A 27,735-nucleotide genomic window follows, 5' to 3' on the forward strand; every position below is an offset into this window, starting at 1 on the left:
CTTCCAACACACACACACACACACACCTCCAGTTGACAACTCCCCTCCTTCCATCCCTCCCTCCCTTCCTCCTCCCTCCTTCTCCCTCCTCCTCCCCACCACCGCCGCCGCCGCCGTCGTCTGGGGGCTTTCATTTCTCTCGCTACAGAGGGCCGATTAAACCAGACACATGTATGAGAGGAATTCAGGGACATTCTGGAAAACAAGCACTTCCTGAAATACATTTATTTACGGAGCGACGGCACAAGCCGAAACCAGGAAATGAGAACGTGTTTAAGCAAGAAATAAAAAAAATAAATAAACATATAAGACGCGTCGGCTATCATCAGGCCCTGATGTTTAATAGAAAGTCGTCTCTACGGGAGGCTTTTTATTTTTGTTACATAACTTCACATGAGTGCACACTGTCCAGCTGCTATGGATGATCGGCTCAAATAGCTTTTGTAAAACAAGCAACTTTTATGAGACCTTGACAACATGTAAAAATAAAAAATTGATGCAGCCTTGACTTAAAAACCAGGGTCAGTAATCAATCTGACCTCTGACCTCTTCCCTTCTTAAGGGGCTTTTCCCTGCATGAGAGGGGAATTCACTGAAAAGTGTCCCAGGCGTGACTCACCTCATTGGACGGTATGTTCACGACACCTGTTGATCTCCTCTTTTCCCTCAGCTTCCTCTTCTCGATCTGCCCTTTCCCCTTCCTGGCGCTGGGCCCGGAGCTCTTCTTCTCCTTGCCCTTGCCCGGCGACGGACTCTCCTTGTCGCTATCGTTGCAAGCCATGGGACTGGAGTCCGGGGAGGCGCACGGAGCTTTCTCCGTCTGAGGCGGGGCCTTCTTCAGGTTGCTCACCGGGGCGGTCGAGGGTGCAGCGGGGAGGTTGTGGGGTTGGTAGGAGGGGGGCTGGTGCTGCTGCTGCTGCTGCTGCTGCTGCTGGTGGTGGTGGAGGGGTTGGTGCTGCTGGTGCTGGTGGTGGAGGTGGTGGTGGTGGTGGTGCGCTTCCTCCTCGGGTCTCTTTAGAGCCGTGCCAGAGGCAGACCGAGCCACTGGGTAGGAAGAAGAAGAAGAAGAAGGAGGAGGAGGAGAAGAGGAAGAGGAGGAGGATGGGTGGCAGTTCCCAGCGGAGGCGCTTCGCTCCGGGTTGCCGCCGGTGGTGGAGTCGGTGCCAGCAGCCGGAGCGGCGTGGCGGCCGCCGCTGCCGCCGCTGCCGCTGTTCGTGTTGCCGGCACCCACGGGAGCACCGGTGACCGCGACAATGTCCCCCAGCATTTTAGCCCTCATTTTCTCCCGCCTCGCTTTCCACTCCTCCAAAAAGTCTGTCGTGTTGTTTGACTTAAATCCTCCTGTTGCCATGTTTTTTTTTTTTTTTAAAGTTATTTATTTATTTATTTATTTCCTGTGCGTTTTTGTTCTCAAAGTTGTTGGAAAAGTTAATGGGAATTAATGGCACCGCATTCCTCAAGTGGTTAACCAGGGAGCTGTAGACAGGTAGAAGAGAAGCAGAAAGTTTGAAAACGTTTTAAAGTTAAAAGCTTTAAAATAAAGCTACTAGTTTAAAATGCTTTAAAGGTTACAGCGATCCGGTTACCTTTAAGCACTTTTTCTTTTTCTTTTTTTTTTTGGGTGCAGAAGAAGCGTAAAAGTTGATGAAAGCTTCGGTAGAGACGTGGATCCGGGTAGGAACTCACCTGTGTGGAGGTCGGTGAAGTGCTCCTCTCCGCTCCGCTCGGTCCGGTCCGACCAGGTGCGTCTGCAGTCCGCTCCGGTGAGTGAGGCTCGGCTCGTCTGACTCCGGAGAGACGCTGCTCGTTCCTGCCTGTGGCACACCGGTCCGAAAGGGCTCGAGCGCTTCCGAGTGGAGCCGAGGCGAAGACGTTAGCGCTTCCGGGTTTGAAGTCTGCGAGACAGACTTTGGTCACAGCAGCTTAGCTGCACATAAAAAAAAAAAAAAAAAGTAAAAAGACAGATGAAATTAGATTAAAAGGGGAATTGCTTGGTCACAGTAGCTAAGTTGAACATAAAATCAGTCTTAAGAAGCAAGTAAAGAGAAAGATAGAATAAAATAAGATTAAATATAAGTAAAAATAAAAAAACTGTGAACAATAATACAACTTTTCAAAAGTTTCAAAAAAAAAAGTTTAATTTTTGAGTGGCAGTATTATTATATTTGTGCATTTTTTTATTTTTTATGTCAAGTTAGGATCAATTTGCGAAACGGTACAGCTAGTGTCAGTTTTATTTTCTTTTTATTTGTTTTTTAATAGTTTTAGTTTAACTAACTACTAACTATTAGGGCTATTTTAGTTTTATATATTAGTTAGTTAGTAGTTGTTTTTTATTATTGCTATTATTATAGGCAAATTAACAAAATAGCAAGTTTCTGTTTTATTTTATTTTTATTTTTTTCTTAATAGTTTCAGTTTTAACTAATTATGATTATTATTATTATTATTATTATTATTATTACAGACAAATAAACACATATTTCCTGCATGCTTTTTAAAAAAAAAAAATTTATTGGATTCGGTAAATAATCTACTTTTTTTTTTTTTTTAAGTGGGAATGTGAAAAGACATTTTTCTTTTTTTCTGACGGTCCCTAAAGTATTATTATTTATTTATTTTCCTTTACTTCATTCAAAATTTGCCCTACTTTAAAAAACTTTTATTCATTTTCTCTCAGTTGTTTTTAGAGAAACACATATCAAAAGTAGGAAATATCATTTCTTACAATGGTATCAAATGTGAAGTTCATACAAATTGGTGTTTGGAATCACTCTGGGATCACTCTCGACATCCTGACAAATAAAGTATTTGTAAAATATGCAGCACTGACAGCGAACTCCATTATATATATAAAGAAGCAGATATATCATCATTTGAATGTCTCGAACGACTGTGAGACTGAAAATGTTTTCCTTTGCTCTACAGGTGCAGCAGAAGTTCAACAGCTTGAATTTCAGCGGCGGGTCTCTGCGCACCTCTGCGACTCTTGATATCTCGTCTTCAGTGCAACATTTGAGCAAAGAGAGAGAGAGAGCGTTTTGCCTGGGATGGAGCTCTTTCCCACGCAGATCCCACAGACTCCCCTAGGCACAGGATGACTCACCCAGCCGGCTCCGATCAGAGGAAACCTCCCTGCTCGTCTCTAAACATGCTGATGTTTGCATTTGATTCCAGTTTAAGGGTGGAATGAGGACAGTGTGTGTGAGGACTGACGAGGCTGCCACCATCTGCATTTTTGCATGAACGCTCACTGAATGGCACAGCCCTTATTCTGAAACATTATGAGTTCCCGGCTCTTAAAAACATTCTCTTGAACAGATGACGCACACCTGTGGCCTTGGGCTCAACTGCCATTGGTGAGAGTGTGTGAATGAAAAACACAAATAAAGTAGAAAAGTATGAGGATATACGGTAGTTTTAGGTCCAATTTCATAATAAAACAAAGCAAAGTTTGGTTTCTGATTAAGTACAAACCTTGCAAACCCATCAACCATGATATTCGGCCTCATATTGTGGAGCTCTGACCCATCTAGACATGGATGATGTGGAATCAGGCACCAAGATGTTAAATTTCTGCAAGATGTAAGAGCAGGGCCTCTAGTCTGACTTATTTGTCCAACACATCCCAGAGATGCCCTGACTGGATTGAGATCCGGGTAATTTGGAGGCCCAGGAAGGCCCCTCGATAGCTCTTGACGGCCGCAGACAGGGATCACCCCAAGAGAGCTGCAATCAGCGTGAAATCACGGTCGCTCGAATCCTTCCACTTCCTAGTCCGTGCACCAAACACCTGCGCGCTGGTCCGACATCTGGGAGAAACATTTCTTTTTTTAAACGCTCACTGTTTAAACAGCTTTCATGGTGGAGTGAGCCCCTCGCTGCAGAGTTACCCGCATAATCGCTTCTGACTGGTACATAACTGTCAAATGAATGACAACGTGCGAAACGCTAGAGCGGCCATCACACGCTGTTGTGTTTAATATAAATTCCAGCTTGCTCATTTTCCAGCACTAGTGCTTCACGGGTTATAAAACACCTCATATGTCTATTTATTACAGAGAAGAAAAGCTTTCAGTGTCGCTTTCCTTCTGTGCAAACGCTTTAAACTCTATAATAGGTATCCACCCCTTAGATATTTTCCCCTTGTATTGCTTTTAAGAATGGAATCATAGACGGTGTAATTTAACTTTTTCTGACAAGTATTTAAAACAACAGACTATAAAAACACACAGTGAAGCATGGCGGTGGAAGCATCACGCATCAAGTGGAAAATAGTGGCCATGCTCATTAATACAGTAGCTTCTTTCTGGCAGAGTATCCACACACAATGTGAAATCATATTGGGCACTAAAATTACTTATTTTCAAAATTCAAATGACCTATTTGGTTTACTGAGTGTGGCTATGAAGTGGCTTTTACCACGACCCAACCTCTTTGGAAGGTTGCTACAGAATAATCCACGAAAAGTTCATAGTGTATAAAGCTATGTGAAGATATGTAAAGCTATAAATACTAATTACTCCTCTGGATGTTTCCCCCTTTTACTGATTTTATGAATGGAATTATAATTGATATAACTTTGCTTTTTTGACAGGAAATTAAATAAAGCATGGCGGTGGTAGCATCATGCTGTTCACCCTGTAAAAGTGGAAGACAGATTTTCTACAAAGTAATATCAACTCATTACACATGTATAATGTAAAACAAGTGGCTGAATAAGTGTTCACTTCCTACAAATCTGTATTTAGCAGATGCACATTTGGTTGTGACCACAGCACTGTGCCTGTGTGGTCTCAATTAGGCTTCACATCTGGACACCACGATTTTACTCTTTGCACAACTGCTCAACCTCTGTTAGCTAGAATGGGGCTTGCACATTAAACTACAGCGCCTATAAGTTCCCCTTTGTAGGATTTCTGCTTCTATTTCTTTTATGAATGGAATTATCGCCAAATTTAGAATTTAAAATGACACATTTAAAAAAAATAAAGAAAAATAAAGAGCAGCATGGAGGTGGCAGTATCATGCTGTAGAGAAAACTCTTCTGTGAAAGTGGGAGACGGATTTCTACAAAACAATGTCAATTCATTACAAATATATAACGTAAAATAAGTGGGATGCACTACATTCCAATCAGCATTTCGTATGTAGATGCACAGATAAGCTAATAATAATCAGGCTCGCACATCTGGACACGTCCATTCTTCTTTGCAAAACTGCCGAAGCTATGTTGGGTAGAACGTGACATTTAAAATGCAGGCACAATATTTCTACGAGATCGAGATCTGGTTTTTAGATTTGACTGTCCTTACTGCATTAATTTTAACCTTTACAAGATCCCAGGGCCTTCTGCCAAGAAGCGTCTCCTCAGCATGATGCTGCTACCTCCATGCTTCAAAAGAGGCCAAATAAACCGACCCCGATTCCATCTTTAAAAAGAAAAAAAAAGGAGGGGAAATATGTGTCAAAGATGGAAAGCGACAACCTCTTATCTGTTCCTTCTTAACAGAAATATGTTAAATATGCAGCAGTGTGACCCACACAGATCACTGTTTATTTTTAGGAAAAGGCGCCTCGCTCAGTCCTGCCGCTCCACCCTGGTTTTCTCATTATCGGTAGCAGGGTTGACACATGCTGAGGTCGGGCCTCCCTCGCACTCGACGGCGCGTCTCGGATGTTTAGCTCTTTCTAGAGGGGGGAAGAATTCCTATTAACATATAAACAGCTTCTTTTCAGATGTATTCAGGTGATAAACTTTCCTGGAAATCAGAGCACCCGTGGGAGCAAACCACACGGCCACGAGTTTCATACCCTTCAGCACAAGTAAGCTATAGGACTATTATCGTAGCATGAAATTAGGTTCCTGACGGTAAGCGCCTATAGCAGGAGCTGGAATCAGGGCGGAGAAACCTGTGCCGGAGCAGGGATTGACTATCACAGGAACGCCATGCAGACTTATTGCAATGCATCAGCACCTGGTGAGGACTTGCAGAGCATTTTATTAATTAAATGGTAACGCTGGCTGCACGAGAAAAACAAAGCTGTGCAGCTGTTGGAAGCATTTTAATGAGTCGTTAGATGGAGGAGAAATTTGTCCTATTTCAAATCATCACAACTAACCGAAATAAAGTGTTTATTCTTCAAAATATAGTAAAACAGTACAAATTAAAGTGGATTAGTGGATAAATTGGAGCTTTTAAAAGGCCAAGCCAAGGCTCTTTAGCAGCAGTTTTAAAAGAAAAATGCACTAGGACTACAGTCTTGTAAGCAAATGTGTAAATAAGAGCAAAGATGTTTGTATTGTATTGTTATTGTTGCGTGTGTTTGCTATTTAATTAAGTAAAATTTGCTCTTTTCTAAAAAAAATAAATAAAAACAAATGTTCAGAACACTTCTTGTTTTCTTGGGGATGGGGGGGCGCCCAAGGTGCCTTTTGCCCGGGGTCCCCAGAGTGTCTTTAACCAGCCCTGCTGTTACGTGGCAAAAGTAGTTTCACCCAAATAAAATAATTAAAACCGTATTATTGTTTAAAAACTACAACATATGCCCGTTCTTTAAAGTTGTGTAGCTAAAACTGAGCTTCTGCACAAACGAAACTTGGTTTACTATCTCTCAGGGAGTTCAAATGCAAAAGAGAAACGCATTTAAAAAATACTAAAGCGTTGGCTGTGAATGAGTTGTATAATTTTTAGTAACTGGGGTAAGAAGTGTGAGCCTGTGCCTTGCTCAAGAGCCTTTTTGTTCACTTTGGTGCCCTGCTTTTCACCAGATGATCCTGGATTTGAACTTCCTGTTGCGCTTTAATCCTCCCGTGAGTCAGCAGAGCTACAACAGCAGGAAGGAAGGAAGTTAAAACAGAGGGGGCAGTTTTTAGGTGACGCTCTTCCCGTAGAACAACAGAGAAAAAGCAGAAAAAGAGGCGAATTTGACAGTTGACAGTCTTCTGTTTTGACACAGGCTCGTCTTTGTCCCACGGATCTCGTCCTCGGTCCAGCTCCCATGTTTGTCCGTTGTCCCGTCCAAGCGCCATCTGCAGGGAGCCATCTGTTGGTGGTGACGGTGTGATGAGGGGGGGGTCAGGTCAGAGCGCCAACCTCCTCATCTGCTGCTCTCCAGGGCTGAGTCAGCTCTGAAATAAAGGCTATAAAAACCTACAAAAACACCTGATTAGTATTTTTTTCTTTCCCAAAAAATGAGTAAAACATAATTTAATTGATTTTTGATTTAAAAAATGAATAAAATCACATAAAATAAATGATTTTTAATTAATTTTCTTAAATTTTAACTAAATTTTGTTGTTGATTTTTTGGCTGCTGAGAAGTTTTATTATTATAAAAGTTTTTTCTTTCTTAAGAACCAGTAAAAGATCATTTATTTGAGTTTGCATTTGTCTGTTAATAAATCCAGTTGAACCATGTCATATTTTCTTACGTATAAAATAAAAATTTGGTTTAAAAATTAAATTTTGTAGTAGATTTTTTGTTTGTTGATTAGTTCCATTCCTCTGTTTCTGCAGAAATGTTTGTAATTTTCAAAACCAGTACTGCTCTAATAGACAATTATGATTTATTTGGATAAAGACTGACTCTACATAAAAACACACAAAAAATAAACATCTAAACAATGTGAACTGGACTAATACTAATATGTGACATTTTTGATTAAATTTCTTCAATTTAAAATAAAATTTTGGTTCAAAAACTAAATTTTGTAGTTGATTTTTTGGCTGCTGAGTAATTTTATTCCTACAAAATCCCTTGATAAGTCTTTTTTCTTTCTTAAGAACTAGTAAAAGGTCATTTGTTTGAGTTTGCATGAGAATAAATAGGTTTCAAGTGGCTATGAAATACTAAATTTAGATGGTTATGCAGGAACTGAGCAACTTCTCTGTGTTTACTACAGCTATTATGTAAGAACACGCAATCTCTGGTGGAATAAAGCCGAGGAAAATATTTTATTTTAAGAGATTTTATTCACAGTTTTTTTTGCCAATAGCTACAGGGACCAAAATATCCTCCACGGAGGAGGTTATATATCAGCATTCAGACAAATGACAGAATTAATTAACTATTTTCATCATTAAACTCATTATGTTTCCTCTTCTTTTTGTTCTGAAAGTACACTTTGGATTTCAGCATCATAAAGGACCTTTCATAAAGAATAAAGATTTATCCAAAGAAACTATAGTTATTATATATTTCTACTGAAACAGAGGAATGAAACTAACCAAGAGCCAAAAAAATCAACTAAAAAAATGAGTTTTCAAACTAAAGTTTCAATAAAACCAGTTGAACCAAGTGGTATTTTCTTACATTTAAAATTAAATTTTGGTTTGAAAAACTGAGTTTCAGCTGATTTCTCAGGTGTTGAATAGTTTCATTCCTCTGTTTCTGCAGAAATGTAGTCATTTTCCTAAACAGTGCTCCGGTAATAGAGAGGGAGGGACGTCTCTATGTCCTCTTTTCTAGATGCATCGTAAGAAGTGGAAGATCTTTTTCCAGCCATCTCAGCTTCTTTACAGCTGGGAGGGGAGGACGTCTAGAGAGGCAGATTAGAAGGAGAAGAGAGAGGATGAGCGAGGCCGTCTCTGCGAGGAGCTAATTCCGACTTTATGGCCGGTTTCCAACCTGACGGAGCACAGCACGTCATCTCATGATGGAGCTGCTGTCAGGATTTAGAGAGACCAGTCAGCAATCCTGACAAATGGGGTTTTGGGAGGGGGTTTCTAAATCTCCAAATTAGATCTGTTACTTGTCACATTTCTTTTTCCGAAATTTTTCCGCCTTCTTAAGCACGTTGCAGATGTTGGAAGCAGCCAAAAGTATGAACGCATCATTTGAGAATGACCATCACGGGCATTAAAACGTCTTCAACTCCACTGGAAAGAGTTTCCACATGATTTTGTGCAGTTGGCGTGCCATTACCCATCATCATGGAGTGGTCAATTACACCAAGTAAGAAAATCATGCTCAATAGTAGCTGAAAATAATTGAGAACTGTATTTTTTTGTTTGTTTGTTTGTTTTTTGTTATGGGACTTCTGTGGCTGAAGTGCCAAAAACTGCAGTTCCTCAAATGACCACTTGAGGCTAGCAGCCAAAACGGGATTGACCTTCCATGTTAAATGTAAAAACTAGCTTGTTTTTATAGCCATTAAGGCGTATTTAGCAGGTTAATATCTGCTATATTAGCTTCAAGCTAGGCATAATTTAGGGCGTGGCCTTGCTAGCTGTGCGCCTCAGCATCACCTGCAAGCTGTAGCGCCATGTTTTTTTTTATTTAATTAGTCCGGAGCTAGTCAGTGTACAGACTGTTACTTACTACAAAATGAGGGAAGTTTGTTCTCCTAGCGCTGCGAGAACAACATGGCGCCCTCGTTTGTGAGTTCTCGCAACTTTCGCAAAAACGAAAGTGGGCGTGGCTAATGCGGAAAAGCGGAAATGCTAATATTTGTGAATGCTAATCGCTTCTGGGTAGAGATCGGGGTACTGCGTGCGGGTGAACGCCGAATGAAGCTGAATAAGCGTGATCCGACGTCCGAAAATAATAAAATAGAGTAAATCTCATAGTTCTCTCTATTCTCTCTATACAAGTTTAAGACACTGCCAAGATGGCGACGACCACATTTACCACACTGAGCTTCAAAAATGCTCTCCAGGAAACCGTTTCAGAGGGTTCATCTTTATCTTTATAGCTCAATAACTCACTACTTACTTACTATGAAATTATTTCCATGTTAAAGGAATTAACGCCTCACACCAGCAGGTGGCAGCAGCTTGAATCCATCATTGAAAAGGGCAAACAGGGAGGGCTACTATTAGCTGGGAAGCTAGGAAGAGTAAATGCAATGTAAATATGAGAGCCTGAGATCATTGCACTTGAAAATGCAGCATTAAACCAATTTCAAACATCTGTCTTCCTCTAATCTGCTGTCAAGCTCCTTATTATAAAGACTTTTCCTTTTTTCCTCGAGATGCTCCAGGAGGCAGGAGACACTGAGGCAACACAAAATGCAAAACACTTTTGCGTGACTCTGAGCAATTAGAGCAGATGAGGAAAAAAAAAAAGCTTTATCTGAAGAGTGGCGCTCCTGCAGTGAAGTCATGTAAACTGTTGTATAAATGAAGTCATGCGCAGGCAAAGATGATGTTGAACTTCGTGTTGAGGATTTACAAGTGTTCGCTGTGCGTTTTATTACATTTGCACACATGCACGAGAAGTCAAATCAGAAATGCACTCATGGCCTAAACCCCCTCTAACCCCCTTGTGTTTGACTCGAGTCTGCAAAGCTGTGCGCCATCTACTGTCAAGATTCAGGAACAGCAGCTCTGACAGTCGAGCGGACACTGATTTCCACATAAATACACAAAAAAATATATAAAATGCTTCGATTCAAAGCAAATTGGGACATTTTTAATGAAAAAAAACTTTGAATAAAATCATCATTGTATTAAATTTTGTAGATTACTTTTCAGGTGAGAAGTTTCATTCCTACAAAAACCCTTAATTCGTCTTTTTTCTTTCTTAAGGACTAGTAAAACATAATTCATTCATGTTTGCATGAGTCTGTTAAGAAAGAAGTTGAACCAAGTGGTATTTTCTTAAATTCAAAATAAAATTTTGATTTAAAAACTAAATGTTTCAGTAGATTTTTGGGGTATTTCGAGTTTCATCCTTTTGTTTCTGCAGAAATTTTAATAAATAAATACATCTTTATTCTGTATTAAGTCCAAAACTATCCATAAAGGTCCTTCACGATGCTTAAATCAATAAATTGATCATTTCAAGTGACTTATCATCCAAAATAAATGTACTTTCAGAACAAAAAGAAGCAGGAAACATTCTCCATAATGAGTTTAATGATTGAAATAATTAATTCTACGTCATTTGTCTAAATGCTGATATAAAACCTCCTCAGTGGAGGAGATTTTGTTCTTCAGGGTACGTAACAACAAAAAGACACGAGTTCCTGTAAATAAATACTTCAAAAAGTTAAATTTGTCCACATTAATCCACACAAAATGCATTTTAAAACTCAAGGAAATAATCAGAAATGGGGACGAGATAGAAAAGGAAATAAAGAGACGCTGGAACTTTACAATGTACAAGTTTTATTTTTAATGAACTCTTCAGTGGTTGGTAGTCACAGCACAGCTTGCATGTATTAAGCCACACACCTATTTTACAAGATGATGATGGGGAGGAAAAAATAATAATAATAATAATAATTATAATAATAATAAAGGAAGAAAAAAAAAGTAGATGGCCGTCAGTCCATCCGCAGTGACTCGTCTTGACTTCTTTTTTTGACTTCTTTCTTTCGCTAAAATATCCTTAAAAAAGGCCACTGAAATGCATAAAACGTTCTCAGGTGAGTGGAATATTTTCACGGTGGCGATTTATTTTTCACCCCACATCGAGACTCCTCACATGGCATCGACAGTGCATGTAGACAGTGTAGAAAGGACTGGGTTAGCAATACCTATTTTCTTTCTTTTATTTTTATTTTTTTTCTTTTAGTGACAACACCTCAGCTATAATACTACAGCTTTTAAAAAAAAAAAAAAAAAAAAAAAATTAACAGCACTCTTCCAAGAATACAAAGTGAAATGTAGTGAAGCGATTATTCTTTTTTTCTTCTTCTTAAATCTCACAATTTTAAATTTGAAAAAAAAAAAAAAAGCACTGAACACAACTGTGCTGCATTCAATGTCTTTAGACTATAAAAAAAAAAAAAAAGAATTAAAACACACCTTTGTCGTCCTCTGGAATTTGTATACTTTTTAATAGTAACAGACGGGAACCATAAACGCATGCCATGTGCTGGTCTCAAACAAATACATACAGGTATATACAGCATCACTCAGTACCTGCTAAAACAAAGTGAGAAATACAGAGTATAAACTGACTACACTACAAACTTAAAACAAAAAAAAAAAAGAGGAGGAGGAGGAGGAAGAGGAAGAGGGGGGAGAAAGTGAGCGATGGAAGCGGTGGAAGAGTGGAAAAAAAATATATCCTACTAGTTGTGATGGACTCGTTATTAAAGCGTTTTTTTAAAAAAAAAAAAGAAGAAGAAGAAATGCATATTGCACATACAGTGAAAGCTTAAATTCCACCAGATCCGCCTCGTTTCGCTAAAGCGAGAATTTGTTTTTTTTTTTTCTTTTAAATCCCTCTTGGAGGAAGACGCACACAAAAAAATAAAGAGAAAGAAAGAAAAAGAAAAGGAGGTGGTGAGTAGTTTGTGTGTTTCAGGGGAAGGAGGAGGAGAAAAATAAAATAGCCACAAAGGAGCTGATATCGGGGAGGAGTGGCACTTTAGAGGAGGAGGAGGAGAGGTTGCTAGGCGACGGGGAGGGGGAGGGGCTGCACAGCACACAAACAGGAAGAGGAAACGACGATAAAGAATTGTGGCACAAATTTAAAAAAAAAAAAAAAGGTGTCGGATAATATCTGTTCTTCAGTGATAGCTGAAAGAGTCAGAGAGAGAGAGAGATCGTTTTCCATCTTTTTCCTCCTTATGTACAACTAAGGCTTATTGGTTAAATAGTTTTCTCAGGCTTCCCCCGCCCACGACGCTATTACATGCGAAACCCTTACGTCTCTTTTTTTTTGTTTGTTTGTTTGTTTGTGTTATTTTTTTTCCTTTTGCTCTGTAAACTATGGGGACAGCAGCGATCTGGGTGGATTATAGTAAGATGGAAGGATGAATGAATGGATGCTGGAGCAAAAAGGAGATTAAGAGTTGAAGAGGAGGAGGAGGAAGAAAAACAAAAAACAAAAAAAAAAAAAAGAAGAAGGAGTCTTGTCTCTGATGTCTGTTGCAATTAATATCTAAATGTGCAATTCCATTAGTCACTGCCATGGGGGACTGGAGGGAGGGGGGGGTGGTGCAGAAGACTGGGGTAGGACGGGACGGGGCGGGACAGGGGTCTACTTGGAAAGCTTGCTAATGACTCGAATGAGCGCTCCGTTCTCGTCCTTTAGTCTCTGGTTGTCTGCTTTCAAGTCCGGGAGCATCTGAAAGGGAACAAACGGAGACAGAGACAGAGACAGAGAGAGAGACTTGGGTTTAGACGAGTCTGGACACGCGTCGTCAAACCAGTTACAAACTGTTAATTGCAGCCTGTGTAAAAAAAACAAAAGAAATAAAAATTAAAAGAAAAAAGAAGCAAGTCACACGGTCTCCGTTTTATTCAAAAAACAAATAAATCTTTGTTCCAAGTCAAGAGAGAGGAGGAAGTAAAAGCGGGCACATCACAGGCCAAAGATCCTGAGAAAGCCATGCAGAGTCTGATCAGACAAACACACACACGGCAGAGACGAGGAGGAGGAGGAGGAGGAGGAGGAGGAGCTTTCATCTGATCTACGGAGAGCATCTATGGAAGGAGGGATGGATGGAGGGATGGACCGCGACTGAATTTCATGTTTTATAGGATGACGGTGGACGACACAAACGAACACAGACCAGGGACGAAGAAGAAGAAGACGACACATAATGTGGATGGTGTCTACAGTAGAGTTGGGTGTGTAGCGCTACTAAGCTCACACACTGCATCACTACGAGACATGAAGACGTCCACGTTTAGACGACCTGTCCCCAATTTTAGCTTCTGATGAATGAGGAAAAAAAAAATGTTGCGCGTAGACTACAGTTATTACGGTAGCCAGTCACGCTGCTATTGACATTAAAGGCACAGAACTTTAAATGTGTTTAAATATGAATAAATATGTTAAAATAAATGATATCTTCATTTCTTTTTGATAACATTTAATATTTTTTATTTATTTCCAAACTGTAAACGTCCCCAGCTGTTCACATCAGTGCTAACATGTCGTCATGTAAACCTGTTTTACTATTAGTGTTGGATTATTCTACAATATTTACTCATCATCACAGTAAAATAGTCCATCCTTAGTCAATCTAATGCATCAACTCGTCTCTCAACCAGTAGAAAATGTTGTGAACACGTGATTATGAATAAAAAATAAATAAGAATGCACAGTGATGTAGATTTTTGGTCACATGTCGCCCGGCCCTAATCTACAGCACAACACTCCTCTCCTTCTACTGTTATTAATCATTAAATTATAAATAAATGCTAATGCATGACACAGATATAAAACAAAAAAACAAAGGAAACTGGACTTGTTTCACTCAGGTGGCTTCTTCAGGTGGAACCAAGTTATCAACCGTAATTAGATCAAGGAGTTCCTGGTTTTAGATGAAAGAGTTCCTCTAGTATCAGTCATAGTTTAACCTCCTGAGACCGGAGCTTTTGTTAATATGCATTTTCAATTTTTCCATTTCATCGTCTTTGAACTGGAAGTGATTTTTGGATAAAATATTATGTCCTCGTGTGTAAACACAGGGATTATATCACTCAATATTATACTAAAAATATAAAAATGCAAAAGCAGAATTGCAAATAATGAAGTCCCAACGTCCTCAATCGAGTACTTCCTAATTAATTAAGTTATGGCTCGTTACTATTGGTAGAATTTGCCTGAAATATTAAACCAGAAAAGTTTTCATGTTTTTACACCAGCTCGTATCTAGTTATGATTTTAAAATAAGCAGAATAATCTGCCACAAACCTAAAACTTAACATCCCCATACGAGGACGCTGGGTCTCAGGAGGTTAAGGACAATACAGCATTTATATATATGCATCTTAAATTCATGCAAACTTTAAATAAACCTGTTGGAGCTTTTTTTATTCTGACGCCTCTCGACTCTTTAAACCCTGCAGAGATTTCAAATTAAAAAAACGCTACTGGATCCGTGTTTATTTCAAACCGGATATTGGACCGGGCCCAAACGAAGCCGTCTCTGCATGCAGCTCTATTAAATCATCTGGTAAAGGAGGTTTCACGGGTGGGTGGGTGTTTGGGTGGGTTGGGGGGGGGTAATAAATCCAGAGGAAGCCACTTCATGCACAGAAGCCAGAACAAGCCAAACTGAACCACGGAGCTCCCTCTGATGAAAGCATCTACACAGAGGACACTTTCCTCCACAGTACTACACTGATTTTATCAAGAATTTGGGATAAATTTAGACCGGGACACTTCACCGAGTCTACATTTATCAGTTTATTATATATATATATATATATATTTAGCCGTGTACTGTAAAAGGAGAGCGTCCTGCTTTTCAAAAACCAAAAAAAAAAAAAAAAAAAAAAAGACACCCTCCCCAATCTGGAAACCAAAAGCTCTGGGGAGGCAGAAAAAGGGGGAGTTTACAAAACCAGTGGGAGGTTGGGTCGGCTGGACACCTGCCTGTCTATGAGCGCGGGGCAGAGCGCGAATGGAGCATGAGAAGAATGGGGTTGGGGAAGGAAAGGAAAGAAAGGGGGAGGAGGGGGGGTAAAGTGAGGAGGAAGAAGAAGAAGAGGAGGAGATGGTGGTGGACAGACGGACGTGGCTTAGAGGTCGACGGTGGGCAGCTGGCTGCAGGCCGACTGCGAGAGCTTCGCCACCACTCGGGCCAGGGCCCGGTTCTCAGCCTGCAGCCGCTCCTTAACCTGCCGCAGGGCCTGAACCTGCTTTACCTGGGGGAGGTTCTGCAGGAGGGAGGGAGGGAGGGAGGAGGGAGGAGGGAACGACAACCACAACACAGAAGAACAAAGAGACAGGGAAAGGGAGGAAGAGGAGGCATGAAAGCGGCAGAAGAAGAAGAAGAAGAAGAAGAAGAAGAGGGAGGAAACGGGGATTAATGAAAGACGGGACAATATAAATTAACAGAAGAAGAAGAAGAAGAAGAAGAAGAGGGGGTCGAGAGAAGGAACAAGGGAAAACAGAAAAGGAAGACCGTTAGAAAATGGGGACAGATTGTTTTTTTTTTTTTTTGGAAGGAATGATTAAGAGCTTTTCCCGGTTTTGCCGTGATGCTTGTAGACAGAATGGAAAAGTGACACTGATAAGATCGATAAGGTCGACTGCCTACAACCTAAAAATAAACACACGTAGTTATCACAGACAGTGATGGAGCAACATCCTCCACAAATAAATAAATGAAAGAGGAACAGTTAATTGGCCTTGAATGTTGATATGAATCACAGCTGCTGACCAGGTGAATGTGGAGAGAAGAAGCTGAGGAAGTTTAACAACCTGAGGAGCAACTAGCATCTATACTGTGTCTGTCCTAAGATGCTTTAACCTTCATTCATGCGTCGATGCTAAGACTAAAGCTAAGCTAACGCTACACAGACGTGGACAGACGTAACCACAAACTACTTTCAGGTTGGATGAACTCACGAGACAAATCAAACCTGGAGCTTTTGTAGTCTGAGCCCAGTGTCGAGTTTTCCAACTCACCGGTTCATGGATACCCTCAGCGCCTTTATATATCGTTAGCTTAATAGCATAATTGCCTAAGTCATAAATACGGAAGAGTATTAGGGCTGTCAGCAAGAAAAAAAATAATGAGGGAGAAAACTGGCAGTACCATCTGTACTCATGGACTCCCTCCCTCAGCGGACGAGTAAACAGTGTGTGACAACATCCACGATAGTGTTGACAAGCAACTGTCCAACATAATACATCAGCAATGTAACTGCGAAAGAATGAACTCAATTAAAAATTACTATTAAGAATTAAAATTGTATTGTGATTATTTTTGTGAGTATAGACAGAACCATACACGTAAGGTATTGCCAGTTTAAAAGGTGGATTTTATTCCTGACAATGTTTTTTGACTTTTTTTTCTAGAAATTCTCTTTTTTGAGTGTATTCTAGAACTTTTTTCTCAAAATCTGACTTTTTTTCCCCACGAATTTACTTTCTTTCCACAAAATTTTTTACCTTTTTTTTAACAAAATATCAACTTCTGTGACTTTATCTCGAAATTTCGACTTTTGTCAAAAATTTGACTTTTCTCAAAATTCAAAATTTTCTTGAAATTTTGACACATTTTTTACTTTTTTCTTGAAATTGACGTTTTTTTCCCCCCTCAGAGTGTATGATGAAAACCTCCTCTCATTTTTTTTCTCATGGCTCTCGGAAAACAAGAAAAAACACCATCTTTTAGCAAGCACATTGGTATTTTTATCGATATTGTAAGTCAAAAAAATTACTTATGCTATTAGGCTAACGATATCCATTTTTAGGCTTTATATTTAGTAGTTTTCGTGTTTCTTTACTACATTTAACTCCTGCAGCAGCTATATTAGTTAGTAATTTCTAAATCAAGTAACGTTTGTCCTCAGAAACTTTTAGTATTCCTTAAAAGTTTTGGTATTTCCTGTTTTTTTTGTATGTTTTTTTAGCATCAGCTGAAAGACTCCAGACAGTCTATGATTTTAACTTTCTAATAAAGCTACTAATAATAAAAGCAGTTGACTCGTTAACTTCCCGTCTGTTTGTCTGACTGACTCGGGTCTAATCACAACAGACAGAAACGACGGCGAAACTCAGAAGCAGACCTATAAAAATGAAACCCTCGAAGCATTTGTGTGTGTGTGTGTGTGTGTGATACAGGGGTGATAGTGGTACCTTAAGTTCCTCCTCCATCTCAGAAATCTTCCTTTCTAGAGCTCTTCTTTCCTGTCGGGAGGAAGAAAAGAAAAAGAAAAACATCAACAGTGAACTCGGTTGAAGTGCGCTAGTCGGTGCTCGAACACATTAAAGAAGAGCTGTGGAAGACGGTGAGGGTGCAGCTGCAGCACACACTTGAACACACGCATGTCTCGGTGAGGCGTCTGCAAGCAACAGCCAGGTCACACCTACACATATATATACACAAATATATATATATATACACACAGTGACGTGTTTTATTATTTAAATCTAAGGGGTGTAGATTACTATAAAGGATGTTTTGGATGTCGAGTTATTTTTTCAAATTTTTTTTGATGAATTTTCACGCATCCACACTGAAAGATGTCATGGCTACGGCTGAAGACGCTAGTTGTTGCTGAATGCATGCACAGGTCCTTTTCAACAAAAAAAAAAAAAAGAAAAAAAAAAAGCAATTTATCAAACAACTTCCTGCACAAACTGACATAAACACACACTTTTAAGATAACAAATGAAGCAGTCGTTGGGGGGGAAAAAAGTGGTGACCACACGCTGCCTCTCAGGTTCAAAAACAAGTGGAAAGAGAAGGTGGCGGTGTTCTGGGTTGGAGTCCCGTTACAGCCAACAGAGGAGGAGGAGGAGGAGGAGGAGGAGGAGATGAATACAAAAACTCAGGGTAAGATCATGATCATACCACCACCCAGATGATATTGGGGCCTGCTTGTTACCTTCAGACATAAACCCATTGTTACAGTGTTACCGTCAAAATCAAAACAACTGGGACTTCTACATTTAGTCTGAAACACACACACAGACACACACAGACACACACATCTCATAGACTAAAGTTCATAGTGTTTGTACTAATAGAGGGGAGGTGTCGTTACCCTTTTCTCCATCTCGAGCTGTGATCGGTCAGCGTAGCGTTCCTGCCTCTGCAATGCAAAGAAAAAACATAGATAAATATAACATGAGAAATCTTTATTATTATTTATTTATTTATTTATTTATTTTTTAAGCTGGGGTTGTTCATACCTGTGTGGCCTTCTCTAGTTGTAGCTTCAAGTCTGCCAGCTCCAGGTCTGTGTCACGTAACTGGGCCTTCAACTTCTCGTTCTCAGCTAAGATCTGCTCATAGAGCTGAGGAGGAGGAGGAAGAGGGGGAGGAGTCAACTAAACAGTGTGGTTATGAAAAAGCATGTCTGTTATTTGTTGTTTATAACAAGGTGCAACAGGAGATTATTCCCAGGAAGACTCAGGGCTGCAGAGAAACATTAATGAAGTTACTGAAGGACCAGAAGGGAAGGACACATTTGAATTATTGAAGCATAAAGCGACTTTGATTTGGTGGTGAATTAAATTAAAAACATGTATTAAATGAATCCTTCGCACCTTAGCTCAAGGGGAACAGGTATTTCCTAATATTTTATCCAGAGATTATAATCACATCAGAGCTTTGGTGAAAATCCTACGACGAGCAGCTGAACATTTACCTTCTTGTAGTCAGTGGTGTCGTCTCTGTCCAGTCGGCTGGAGTATGGCCTTCGACTCTCGCCGTAGCTACGGCTAAAAAGAGCGTCGTTGCGATCTAAGGATGAAGTGCTCTCGTTCCTGGACAGTCGGTCACTCTGCAATGAGACAAAAACAAACAAAAAATAAGTGATAATGTGCACCTTCAACACCCCTAGTGGGTCCACAGAGGTACTGCAGGGGGAGGTCGCAAAATCTTTGGTTGATTAGACATTTTATATGTATATATGTATTTTTCTATATATAATTTGTTTTTAAAATACACATAAATCCAACCAATTTTAATAAAGGGATGCGGGACAGCTTAATATTGTAGTAGTACAGTAGTCTAAACGTTGAAGACCTCTGCTCTGGGAGCATTGTGCTCGTGCAGCGACATCAGATATGGAGGTCAGGTCGGAGGGGGTCGGTCTTCCAGCTATTTATTGCAAAATTACACTCTCCTTCCTGAGGCCGACGGAGGGCGGTGACACAATAATGCCGCAATCGGAAAATCCTCAAAGTGCTTCCAGGGAAAAATGACCAGATATATATATATACGGCTTTATTCAAGGTTCAACTCGGGACGTGTAACATATTTAGAAACTCTGGTCGTCATCTAGTAAATTCAGCTAATTCAGCTTTTGGTCATTTTCTCCATTTGGTGCAAAAAAAAAAAAAAAAAAAAAAAAGAGGATGTAAAGAGAGCGAAGCTGCACAGTCTTATCTCTAGACCTCCTTGCAGAGCTAATAGCTTATTTCCTGGTGCTCTTTGCTGCTGCTGCTCCACCCTTCTTACTGTATGTGATGGAGAGCAGCTGGTTTGCCTCCTCCTCCTCCTCCTCATCCAAACAGGAAGCTCTCCCACTTTCTTTTCACAATGCTGCATCTTCCACGGACAGCTTTTAATAACTGGACACCAAAACATGCTTTTCACTTCATTTGTAGGACTTAAAATGTTCTTGTTCAACTTTAATTTCTCTCAAACATCCAGAGTTTTTTTCCTTTCCTTTCCTATGAGCATCCGTTTTAAAACTCTAGTGATCCAGAGCCAAAAGTGTGTTTTTTTTTTGGTGGTTTGCAAGGTGACCTCAGCCGTCAAGACAATGACCGGAAGACGGAAGTGGGTGAGGGCGGGCTGAGAGGGTGGAGGCGGTAATAAAAAATTCAAAGGCTGCAGACGGTGAAGGGGGAAAAGATCAGTGGCAGAGTCGGAGAATATCAAAGATTAGTGGCGTTGACCAGATGAGACGAGACACGAGGACCCGGCAGAATAGATTAGAGACCAAAAAAAAATCAAAGGGAAGTTTGATTTGCTCCAGTTATCTACTTATGTGTGTGTGTGATGAGTTACCTGTGGCTCTCCTTTAGTGCTACCCTCCTCTGAGTCAGACTGCTGGTCGGGATCATTTTCATCACCCTGGAATTAAAATAAATAAATAAATAATTAAATAAATACGATGGCCGACAGATCAAACGGCAGCTTTATTAATAATAATCTTCTTCTTACATCTTGAGTCCAGAAGGAGACCCCGGTGGAGCGTCTCTTCTCTCGGGGCCGCCTTCGATCCCGTATGGAGCGAGGCTGCGACTTGTCCTCTCCCTCCTTCTCCTCGTCCCTCTTGTCCAACTCTGCCCAATCGACAAGAAGATTGAAACCACCGAAAGCGTCGCGTTCACGCTCTCTAAAATAATTGACCTCCGGCTTCGACCCGAGGATTTAACCCCTTTTATTCTACGCTGACACGGACGCCCCCGATTAATCCCCGCGAGGAATTCCAAGTTCACGTTAAACGAGGAAATGATCTGACTGCACGAGGCTCCGTTCTGACAAACCCGTCTTGGCCGAGGTTCAGAGAGAAACAGAACAAAGTGGTCAGTGTTTCCCCCTCCCTCCCTCCTTTTAACCTCAGCCGAACGGACTAAAGCCGCTTTCCCAGAGTCGCTTCACGGATTTATTCCTCAACAGAAAGAGGTTGTTAATTTAAAAAGCAACCTAATCCCCTCTCCTGTCTCGATGCTCTCAATCAGCGCGTGGAGACGGATGCAGTAATCAGGTGGATTTCAGCAGGCGGCCGTCAACATGCTGGGTCTAAATCATCATCAGTGCCACCCCGCCTCTTTTCTTTTTTATAATGAGAGTTTATTTCCAGACAAAGAACCTGTAAAAGGAGACGACGGCCATGTTTAAAAAAGAAGGAGTCACACCTCAACTCCGGAAGGTTTAATGATTCATTGTGAGCTGATGTCAAAGGTTTAAAGGGGAAAAAAAGCCACATCCTCTCTTGATCCCTCGTATGGAAATAGTTTCTAAGGGCATTTCTAAAAAATGATCACATTGGAATTAGGGTTTTTTTTTTTTAGATCTGCCATAACACAAAATCAGTGTATTCTTCCTCTTCGCTGACTGGCATCGAAAGCTTCCTGGAATCGAAACAGGAGGAACCAGAATCACGTGACTAAAACGTGTAGTTTCTCTGGAAAATGAAACGAGCCTGAATGCAAATGTGTTAATTGTGCAACGTGGATGTTTGATGAGGTGGTAGGAGGAGGTCATCATTCAATACGTCATAGAAAAACCACAAAAAACGACAATTAAGTAACAGGAGAGTCTGACCAACTAATTGTGTCCATGTCGATGGTTAATTTAACGGAGACGTAACTTTGCCTCGGTTATAAGATTCTTTATGACGCTATTGGAGATTAAACTGAAGTGAAACAGTGACTCTTTCAATTTTCTCCCTGAAAACGTATGAACAGGTTAATTAATGCAGCTCGTCTCGTGTCTTGTGTCTGGACTCTGACCTTTTTCTGTGTCTCTGGAGGAGCGGCTGTAGGAGGAGGTGATGCCCGTCAGGCTGTTGGGCCTGTTGAGGGAGCTGGAGCTGGAGGACAGAGCGGTGCTGGAGTAGGAAGGGGTGGAGGCAGTGCTGAGCGAGGAGGTGGAGGAGGAGGACGAGGGCCGGTAACGCTGGAGGGGAAGACGGGTGAAGGTTGTTTATATATATATATATTGGAGCGTAAAAGTCACCGTGAAGTTAAAATCACGAGGAGGAGACGTTTTACCTCTTCAAAGCTGCGATACTTCGACCGGTAGTCGTCCTCCTTTGTCTCCGTCTCCTTCTTCTCCTCTTGCTTCTCCTTGTCCTGCTTCTCCTTCTCCTCCTTCTCCTCCTCGCGGGTCTTTGGGGTACGAGTCCGGCCGATGGTTTTCTCGGCCTCTTGCAGGTCGGTCAGAGTCACGCCCTGGAGGAAAAAAAACGACATTTAATACATGGCATCATAAAACCAGGCAGCAAATTAGATAGCAATCGATTTAAACAGCTCAACTTCTGAGAGCTCATTAAATGATAGGCAGTCTTATGACTTTTATTAAAAAAAAAAGACAAAACAGAGGTTTATTAACATATTGTGACGTGAGAATCCACCTTCATCTTGGTCATTGATGCTATTTTCATTACAGATGAAGCCAAATCAGAAAAAGTACACACATAAATGTACATAAGACAGAGCGCTCTGACTTCCAGAGTCATTGTGTCATTTTTCCCAGTATTCATCTCCTTTAAAAGCCGCAGGGTAAAGATCATTTTCTCCGTAGAGCTCACGATGCTCATAAAAAGCCCGATGGTGTAGGAGGGTTTCTCTGGAGACAACTTTTAGTTATTGCTTCTTTTTTTTTTTTTTTACTAGCTTCCATGAAAATCTACAACAGAGTTATGTTCAATGTCAAGATAAGATGTGTGGGCAACACAGAAAGAAAATATGCACATAGCCAAAAGCTGCAAACAACTGAATGTGGTTCTGGTTCAGTGTAACTAAAAAAAAAAAAAAACAGAAATCACACCAAAAAGGAGAATTTGTAGCCATGTTTCTTCTGAAATGACTACATTAGATGTCTAGTATAATCTGTTGTCTGTCAGTAAAATAAAGCTGTTGTATCTTAAAAATAAAATTAAAAAGTGTCGTCGTGGGCTCACTGACCTGAGTGGACCTCCTTGACTGTCGAGCCTGTCTGGAGCGAGCTTTCCTCTGAGACTCCGACTCCTCGTCTCGCACTGGCGTCAGGTATGACCTGAAATGACACACAAAACCAAACTCTGAGAAGTTTCTCCACTAATATGTAGCCGTTCCAACTTTTTATTATGGTTAAAATCGTGTGTGATTTGCTCTGAAAACATGGCGGGAGGCACCTGCACGGTTCAAATGTGACGAGTGATCTCCACGAACACCACCCACAGCTACACAGCGAGTGGAAGGTAAGTTAACGTGCAGCTGAATGCATGACGTGGGGACAGTTTGTCCGTTTCCTTTAGTGACGAACTACAGCAAAGTTTAATTGTTACCTAACGACGCCCTCTGTAAAAACACATATTACTAAGACGCGTAACAGCAGCAGCAGAGCAACATGCGTCTCTGTTGTGTACAAACACTGCCACTTAATTATGCATGTTTGGTCTGTTTCCGCTCCGGCGCTAAACCAGCTCTGCTCCGAATATGAATATATTCCAATATGGTTTGAATGAGGATCCTTGAAATAAAAGAAACAGATCTGGTAAATTTTAGGAATCAAAACGTTAAAAACAAATCCGAAAGGAAACGTTTCGTCTTAGAAATAAATAAAAACTTTCATATTGTTACACCTCCATTAATATGCGTTATCATTAATATCATTTTCACCGTTACGTTACCGAGCACAGCTGCTGACCAAACACGGTGGATCATGCAGGTGTAATGAAAGATTGTTACATGTGTGAACTAATAAAAATCAAAGAATTATTCCTCTATGACCTCACAGCATCTCAGAGTAAAAGTGGCTCAACAGGAAATAAAACCCATATTCTTTTCTTGTACAGTTTCCTCTTATGGCCACAAAGACGCGTGAGCTGCTATCGGTTACGGATCAGAGCCTCAGCCTCAGGAGGAAAAAAAAAAAAGCTGCTTCTGCTTCTGTCCACCTTCCTTAAAAGGAGAAGTCGCCGGAGCAGCTTGGGGATCTGGAAAAAAAAAAAAAAAAAAAAAAGGCCCCACTCCCACTGCGACAGGTGGCTTATTTCAGAGCTGCAGCAGGAAGACGCACACTCGACCCCACTCGAATCCACACGTGTGCAAACACACAAACAGAGGAAACACATCCGGTACAGGCCGTTATTCTGCAGGGCAGCTTTTCACGTTAATAGAGAAACTTTACTGGAGCTTCTGGTGATTTTGTTAGTGTCCCAGCAGCCTGAAGGTGTGAGTTACCTGCGTCTTTCGGAGCCAGTGACGATGCCAGTGGTAGTGGTGGTAGTGGTAGATATGGCGCTGGTAGTGGTAGATGTGGTGGTCGTTGTAGAGCCAGTGTTTATAGTGGGGATGACCGCGGCCGACTCCTTCTCCCTCTCCTTTTCCCTCTCTGCACTCTCCTCTGACCAGTACCTGTTTACGCACAAACACACACCACATTTATGACCCACATTTAAAAGCCTGAGAGACGCTTCAAAATATATATAAAAAAATTGACCATTTTTGACGTTAGATGCAGAAGAATAAAGACGACACTAATGAAAACACAGTAGAAATTGGTGCTTTGCAACATTTGCTGCATTTTCATCAACCTAAATATTCACTATAAAAGGGAATATTTAAAGATAAAACACTTTTACGCTCTCATGAGGTGGCTTTTCAATACAACAGTTTATCGCAAAAGTACAATGGAAACACCTTTTCTGTAATTCCCCGTTAGTAGCGTCACCGGAGGCGACACAGGGGGTCATGTGACCAGTTCATTTAAAGTCCACCTTCCTCAAAGTGATTTAAGAGAATTGTGGGACATCGCAAGACTTTACGAGAGTCACGGCTCATTCGCAAACTTTCAATTTGTAACCAGGCAACAGCGTCTGGGTCTGCAGTTCATCTAGTGGCCACTAGAGGCTCCGAAAAGAAGCAAATCCCCATAGAACTCCATGTTAAAAAGCCCAACTTTACAGCATCATTAAACATATTTACAGCCTGGTACAAAAATACGATTTTGGTCTTAATAGTTTATTTTATTATTTATGACAAATGCTAAGCTAAAGTTCTAATAACTTATTCACTAGTAAACGTTTGGTGAAGTTGTCAAGTGACTAATGTCCAAAGGATTTGGATCGTGTCAATGCTAGCGTTAGCGGACACCTTTTTGGATGCACTGCAGTCGTACTACTTGTACTTTTTTTTGCAAGTATTTCCACACACTTGATGAACCTCTACCATGTAAAAAGCCAAGTCAACCACTGACAACTCGATGTTGTCGGAAAGTTGTTAATAGTGTTTTGGTGGCGTTTATTTTTAAGCTAGTTCAACATGTCGAGCTAGCGGTGGAGATAATTAGTCGTTAGATTAGTTGTTCAGGTAAACAAACGAGGGGTGAAACAGAAGTCACAAACCAGAACGTACACTAAAAACTTCCCCCTTTTTAATGACGACTACTGCCCCCTGCTGGTAGGAAGACTTACTAACTCTCAAGCATGCGCCGGTTAGCTGGAGTCTTTGTGGTGTGTTTCGTGTAAGCGACTTGAGGTCTTTGAGGTCGGATCGACGTATGCAGGCCTTAGGGCAAATTCCTATGCGTGTTCTTGCCAGTGAGATGAACGTAACATCATTTTAACTTGTGCACATACAATGGCTGCAAGAAGAATCGGGAATCTAAGCTAAAAATTAGTTCTTGCACCTTGCAGTGACACTCGAGGTGACTATTTTAGATACCGTGTGGATGTAATGTCTTAAATCTGCGTCTTCCTGCAGCAGGTGTAACGCGAGGCGTACCTGCTGGTGAGACTGGTGGAGCCAGTGCGAGTGGAGGAGGAGCCCAGGCTGGAGAGCAGGCCGCGATGGCCTGTGGGCGAGGTAACAGATGAGGAGGTGGTGGTCGTCGAGGAGGCGGACGTGGTCGAGGAGCTCAGGTCCTCGTGTCGTCTGCCAAAAGAGCCGCTGTGGGTTAAAGAGCCATCGGTGAGACGGGGAGCGGGGACCGAGCGGGGCTGGTGCCATCGCGGCTAATTGAAATTATATTGCCGGGTGCATTAAAGAGACAATTAAAAGGGCGACACTTTCACTTAAACTGCACTCCATCTCCATTATCTTCTCCAGCACGAGGAGGCCTTGTTTGTTCTGTTGATGTTGTTTGCTGAATTAAACATCGGGCGCATTTTTTCCTCCGCAGTTCTGCACAATTAACCAACTAACAGCTGCTTTTTGAGTTTAATGCTCCCTGTAGTAGAAAAATCTTTTAAGGCGAAGAACCCACTGATCAATTTAGAGTTTTTTTTTGCTATTTTGCTTCATTAACATGTCTTCTATCAAACTAGTTACAAAAAAAAAGAGGTCAAATGCACATTTAAGTGCTTATTTCACTACAATTTACCAATGTTTTGCCTCTAATTTATTCCTAAATTCTCTAAAAGTCATCTTTCTACTGTTGTGAAGCTCTTAATCTCCTGCAGAAGTTTGTCAGGTCCAAATATGGTCATATCCTTTGTATTATCGTGTAAATCGTGAGAGTAGAACGGCCGAGACGAAACTAAACTCGCACTCTGACTGGTTAGTGTCGATTTCTGACGAGGGACATTTAAAAATGCCATAAAGTCTCCTCTAAGAAGACAGTAACTGCTTAAATTAGCAAGAAAAGTCAAAGACAAGACACATGAAGGAGAGTAGAGGGGAAGTTCATCCGGCCGTAAATTATCTTTGGTAAAAGGAGACGATCATTAATGGATCATCATTCATGTTTCACGCTTGAATTAACTTATTGAAAATGGGATCTGATATTTTGATATTATTTATGATAATATGATTATATGATGTGGTACATAGTGGATTCTAATAAAAATATATGTGGTTTTTCAGTGTAAAACTTTCTCAAAATTAGGAGACTTTTCATATATCATTCAGAGCCTTATTTATAACCTTTTACTTTGATTTTTTTTTTTGGACTGTTGACAGTATTTTGTCATTTATGAAGTGATAAAAAGAGACATATCCAAAATCCCCCTTGTAAATACCTGGAAACCTAATATGCGAACGAAATGAAACAAGAAATTTGAACCTCACTTTAGCCATTATTCTGGAAATATATGCAAATTAGCACATACCTCATTTGCATATTTAAATCTAAATTCACAGAAAACCTTTTTCTTGTATTTATGTAGGTCATGAACTGAGGAAGTTTCATGGTGATATCTATTAGTCTTTACCCTATTCACCTGTAGTGTCTCGCCTTTAGTAAATTAAAATAAAAAATCCCAGCAATTATAACAGAAATGCAACAGAAATGCAAACAAGGGGAAACACAAGACAAACAGGTGGCACTCCAGCAGAGCAGGGAGCCGCAGAGTGACAGGGGACGGGGTGGGTGTGGAGGCGGCGAGGCCTCGGTGAGGCTGGTGTACCTGCGGTAAATGCTGTAAGACTGGTAGGGGGAGGCGGAAGGCTGCCAGGGTTTAGTGTTACAGGTGTTAGGGTCCAAGCTGGAGGTTGACGAAGACTTGGCCGGCACGTCCCGCGTGCTGCCGCTCCGCCCTAGCGCTAGCGTATGGGAAGTGCTAGCGGTGTTGGCAGGCAGGTGGGCGAAGAGAGGCATGTTAGCGGTGAAGTAGCGCACACACACACATATACATACAGTACAAGAAAACGTACACATTTGAGGCTATCAAGCTTCGACACACTGGTGGTGCATTCAGGTCGT

The 27,735-nt window shown here is 40.9% G+C and overlaps 2 protein-coding genes across 14 annotated transcripts in view; both read right to left on the bottom strand.

The window, feature by feature from the left end:
* pawr (PRKC, apoptosis, WT1, regulator) overlaps positions 1-1,883 on the bottom strand; it is a 63,398-nt gene extending 61,515 nt beyond the window's left edge. The window contains exons 1-2 of one of the 2 annotated variants that reach the window (XM_047575124.1): positions 1,587-1,883; positions 620-1,476 (exon numbers count right to left, since the gene is read on the bottom strand). In XM_047575124.1, coding sequence (XP_047431080.1) covers positions 620-1,351 — 732 coding nt within the window. In that variant the 5' untranslated portion in view covers positions 1,352-1,476; positions 1,587-1,883. The remainder of the gene's footprint in view (positions 1-619; positions 1,477-1,586) is intronic. The other variant, XM_047575123.1, reaches the window with a different exon arrangement.
* Positions 1,884-11,093: 9,210 nt separating this feature from the next.
* The window catches only part of ppp1r12a (protein phosphatase 1, regulatory subunit 12A), a 44,805-nt gene continuing 28,163 nt past the window's right edge, over positions 11,094-27,735 (bottom strand). For 2 of the 12 annotated variants that reach the window (XM_047575141.1, XM_047575146.1), the window contains 14 exons: positions 27,440-27,592; positions 25,818-25,982; positions 24,276-24,449; positions 23,016-23,106; positions 22,101-22,280; positions 21,840-22,005; positions 20,545-20,666; positions 20,389-20,454; positions 19,019-19,153; positions 18,561-18,665; positions 18,413-18,460; positions 17,502-17,552; positions 15,560-15,571; positions 11,094-13,025 (listed from right to left, as the gene is read on the bottom strand). In XM_047575141.1, coding sequence (XP_047431097.1) covers positions 12,939-13,025; positions 15,560-15,571; positions 17,502-17,552; positions 18,413-18,460; positions 18,561-18,665; positions 19,019-19,153; positions 20,389-20,454; positions 20,545-20,666; positions 21,840-22,005; positions 22,101-22,280; positions 23,016-23,106; positions 24,276-24,449; positions 25,818-25,982; positions 27,440-27,592 — 1,555 coding nt within the window. In that variant the 3' untranslated portion in view covers positions 11,094-12,938. Of the gene's footprint in view, positions 13,026-15,302; positions 15,572-17,501; positions 17,553-18,219; positions 18,254-18,412; positions 18,461-18,560; positions 18,666-19,018; positions 19,154-20,388; positions 20,455-20,544; positions 20,667-21,839; positions 22,006-22,100; positions 22,281-23,015; positions 23,107-24,275; positions 24,450-25,817; positions 25,983-27,439; positions 27,593-27,735 lie in introns of those variants that run through there. The other 10 variants (XM_047575142.1, XM_047575148.1, XM_047575150.1 and 7 more) reach the window with 8 other exon arrangements.

This window comes from Mugil cephalus, chromosome 22 (genome assembly GCF_022458985.1).
Source record: "Mugil cephalus isolate CIBA_MC_2020 chromosome 22, CIBA_Mcephalus_1.1, whole genome shotgun sequence".
Classification (NCBI taxonomy): domain Eukaryota; kingdom Metazoa; phylum Chordata; class Actinopteri; order Mugiliformes; family Mugilidae; genus Mugil; species Mugil cephalus.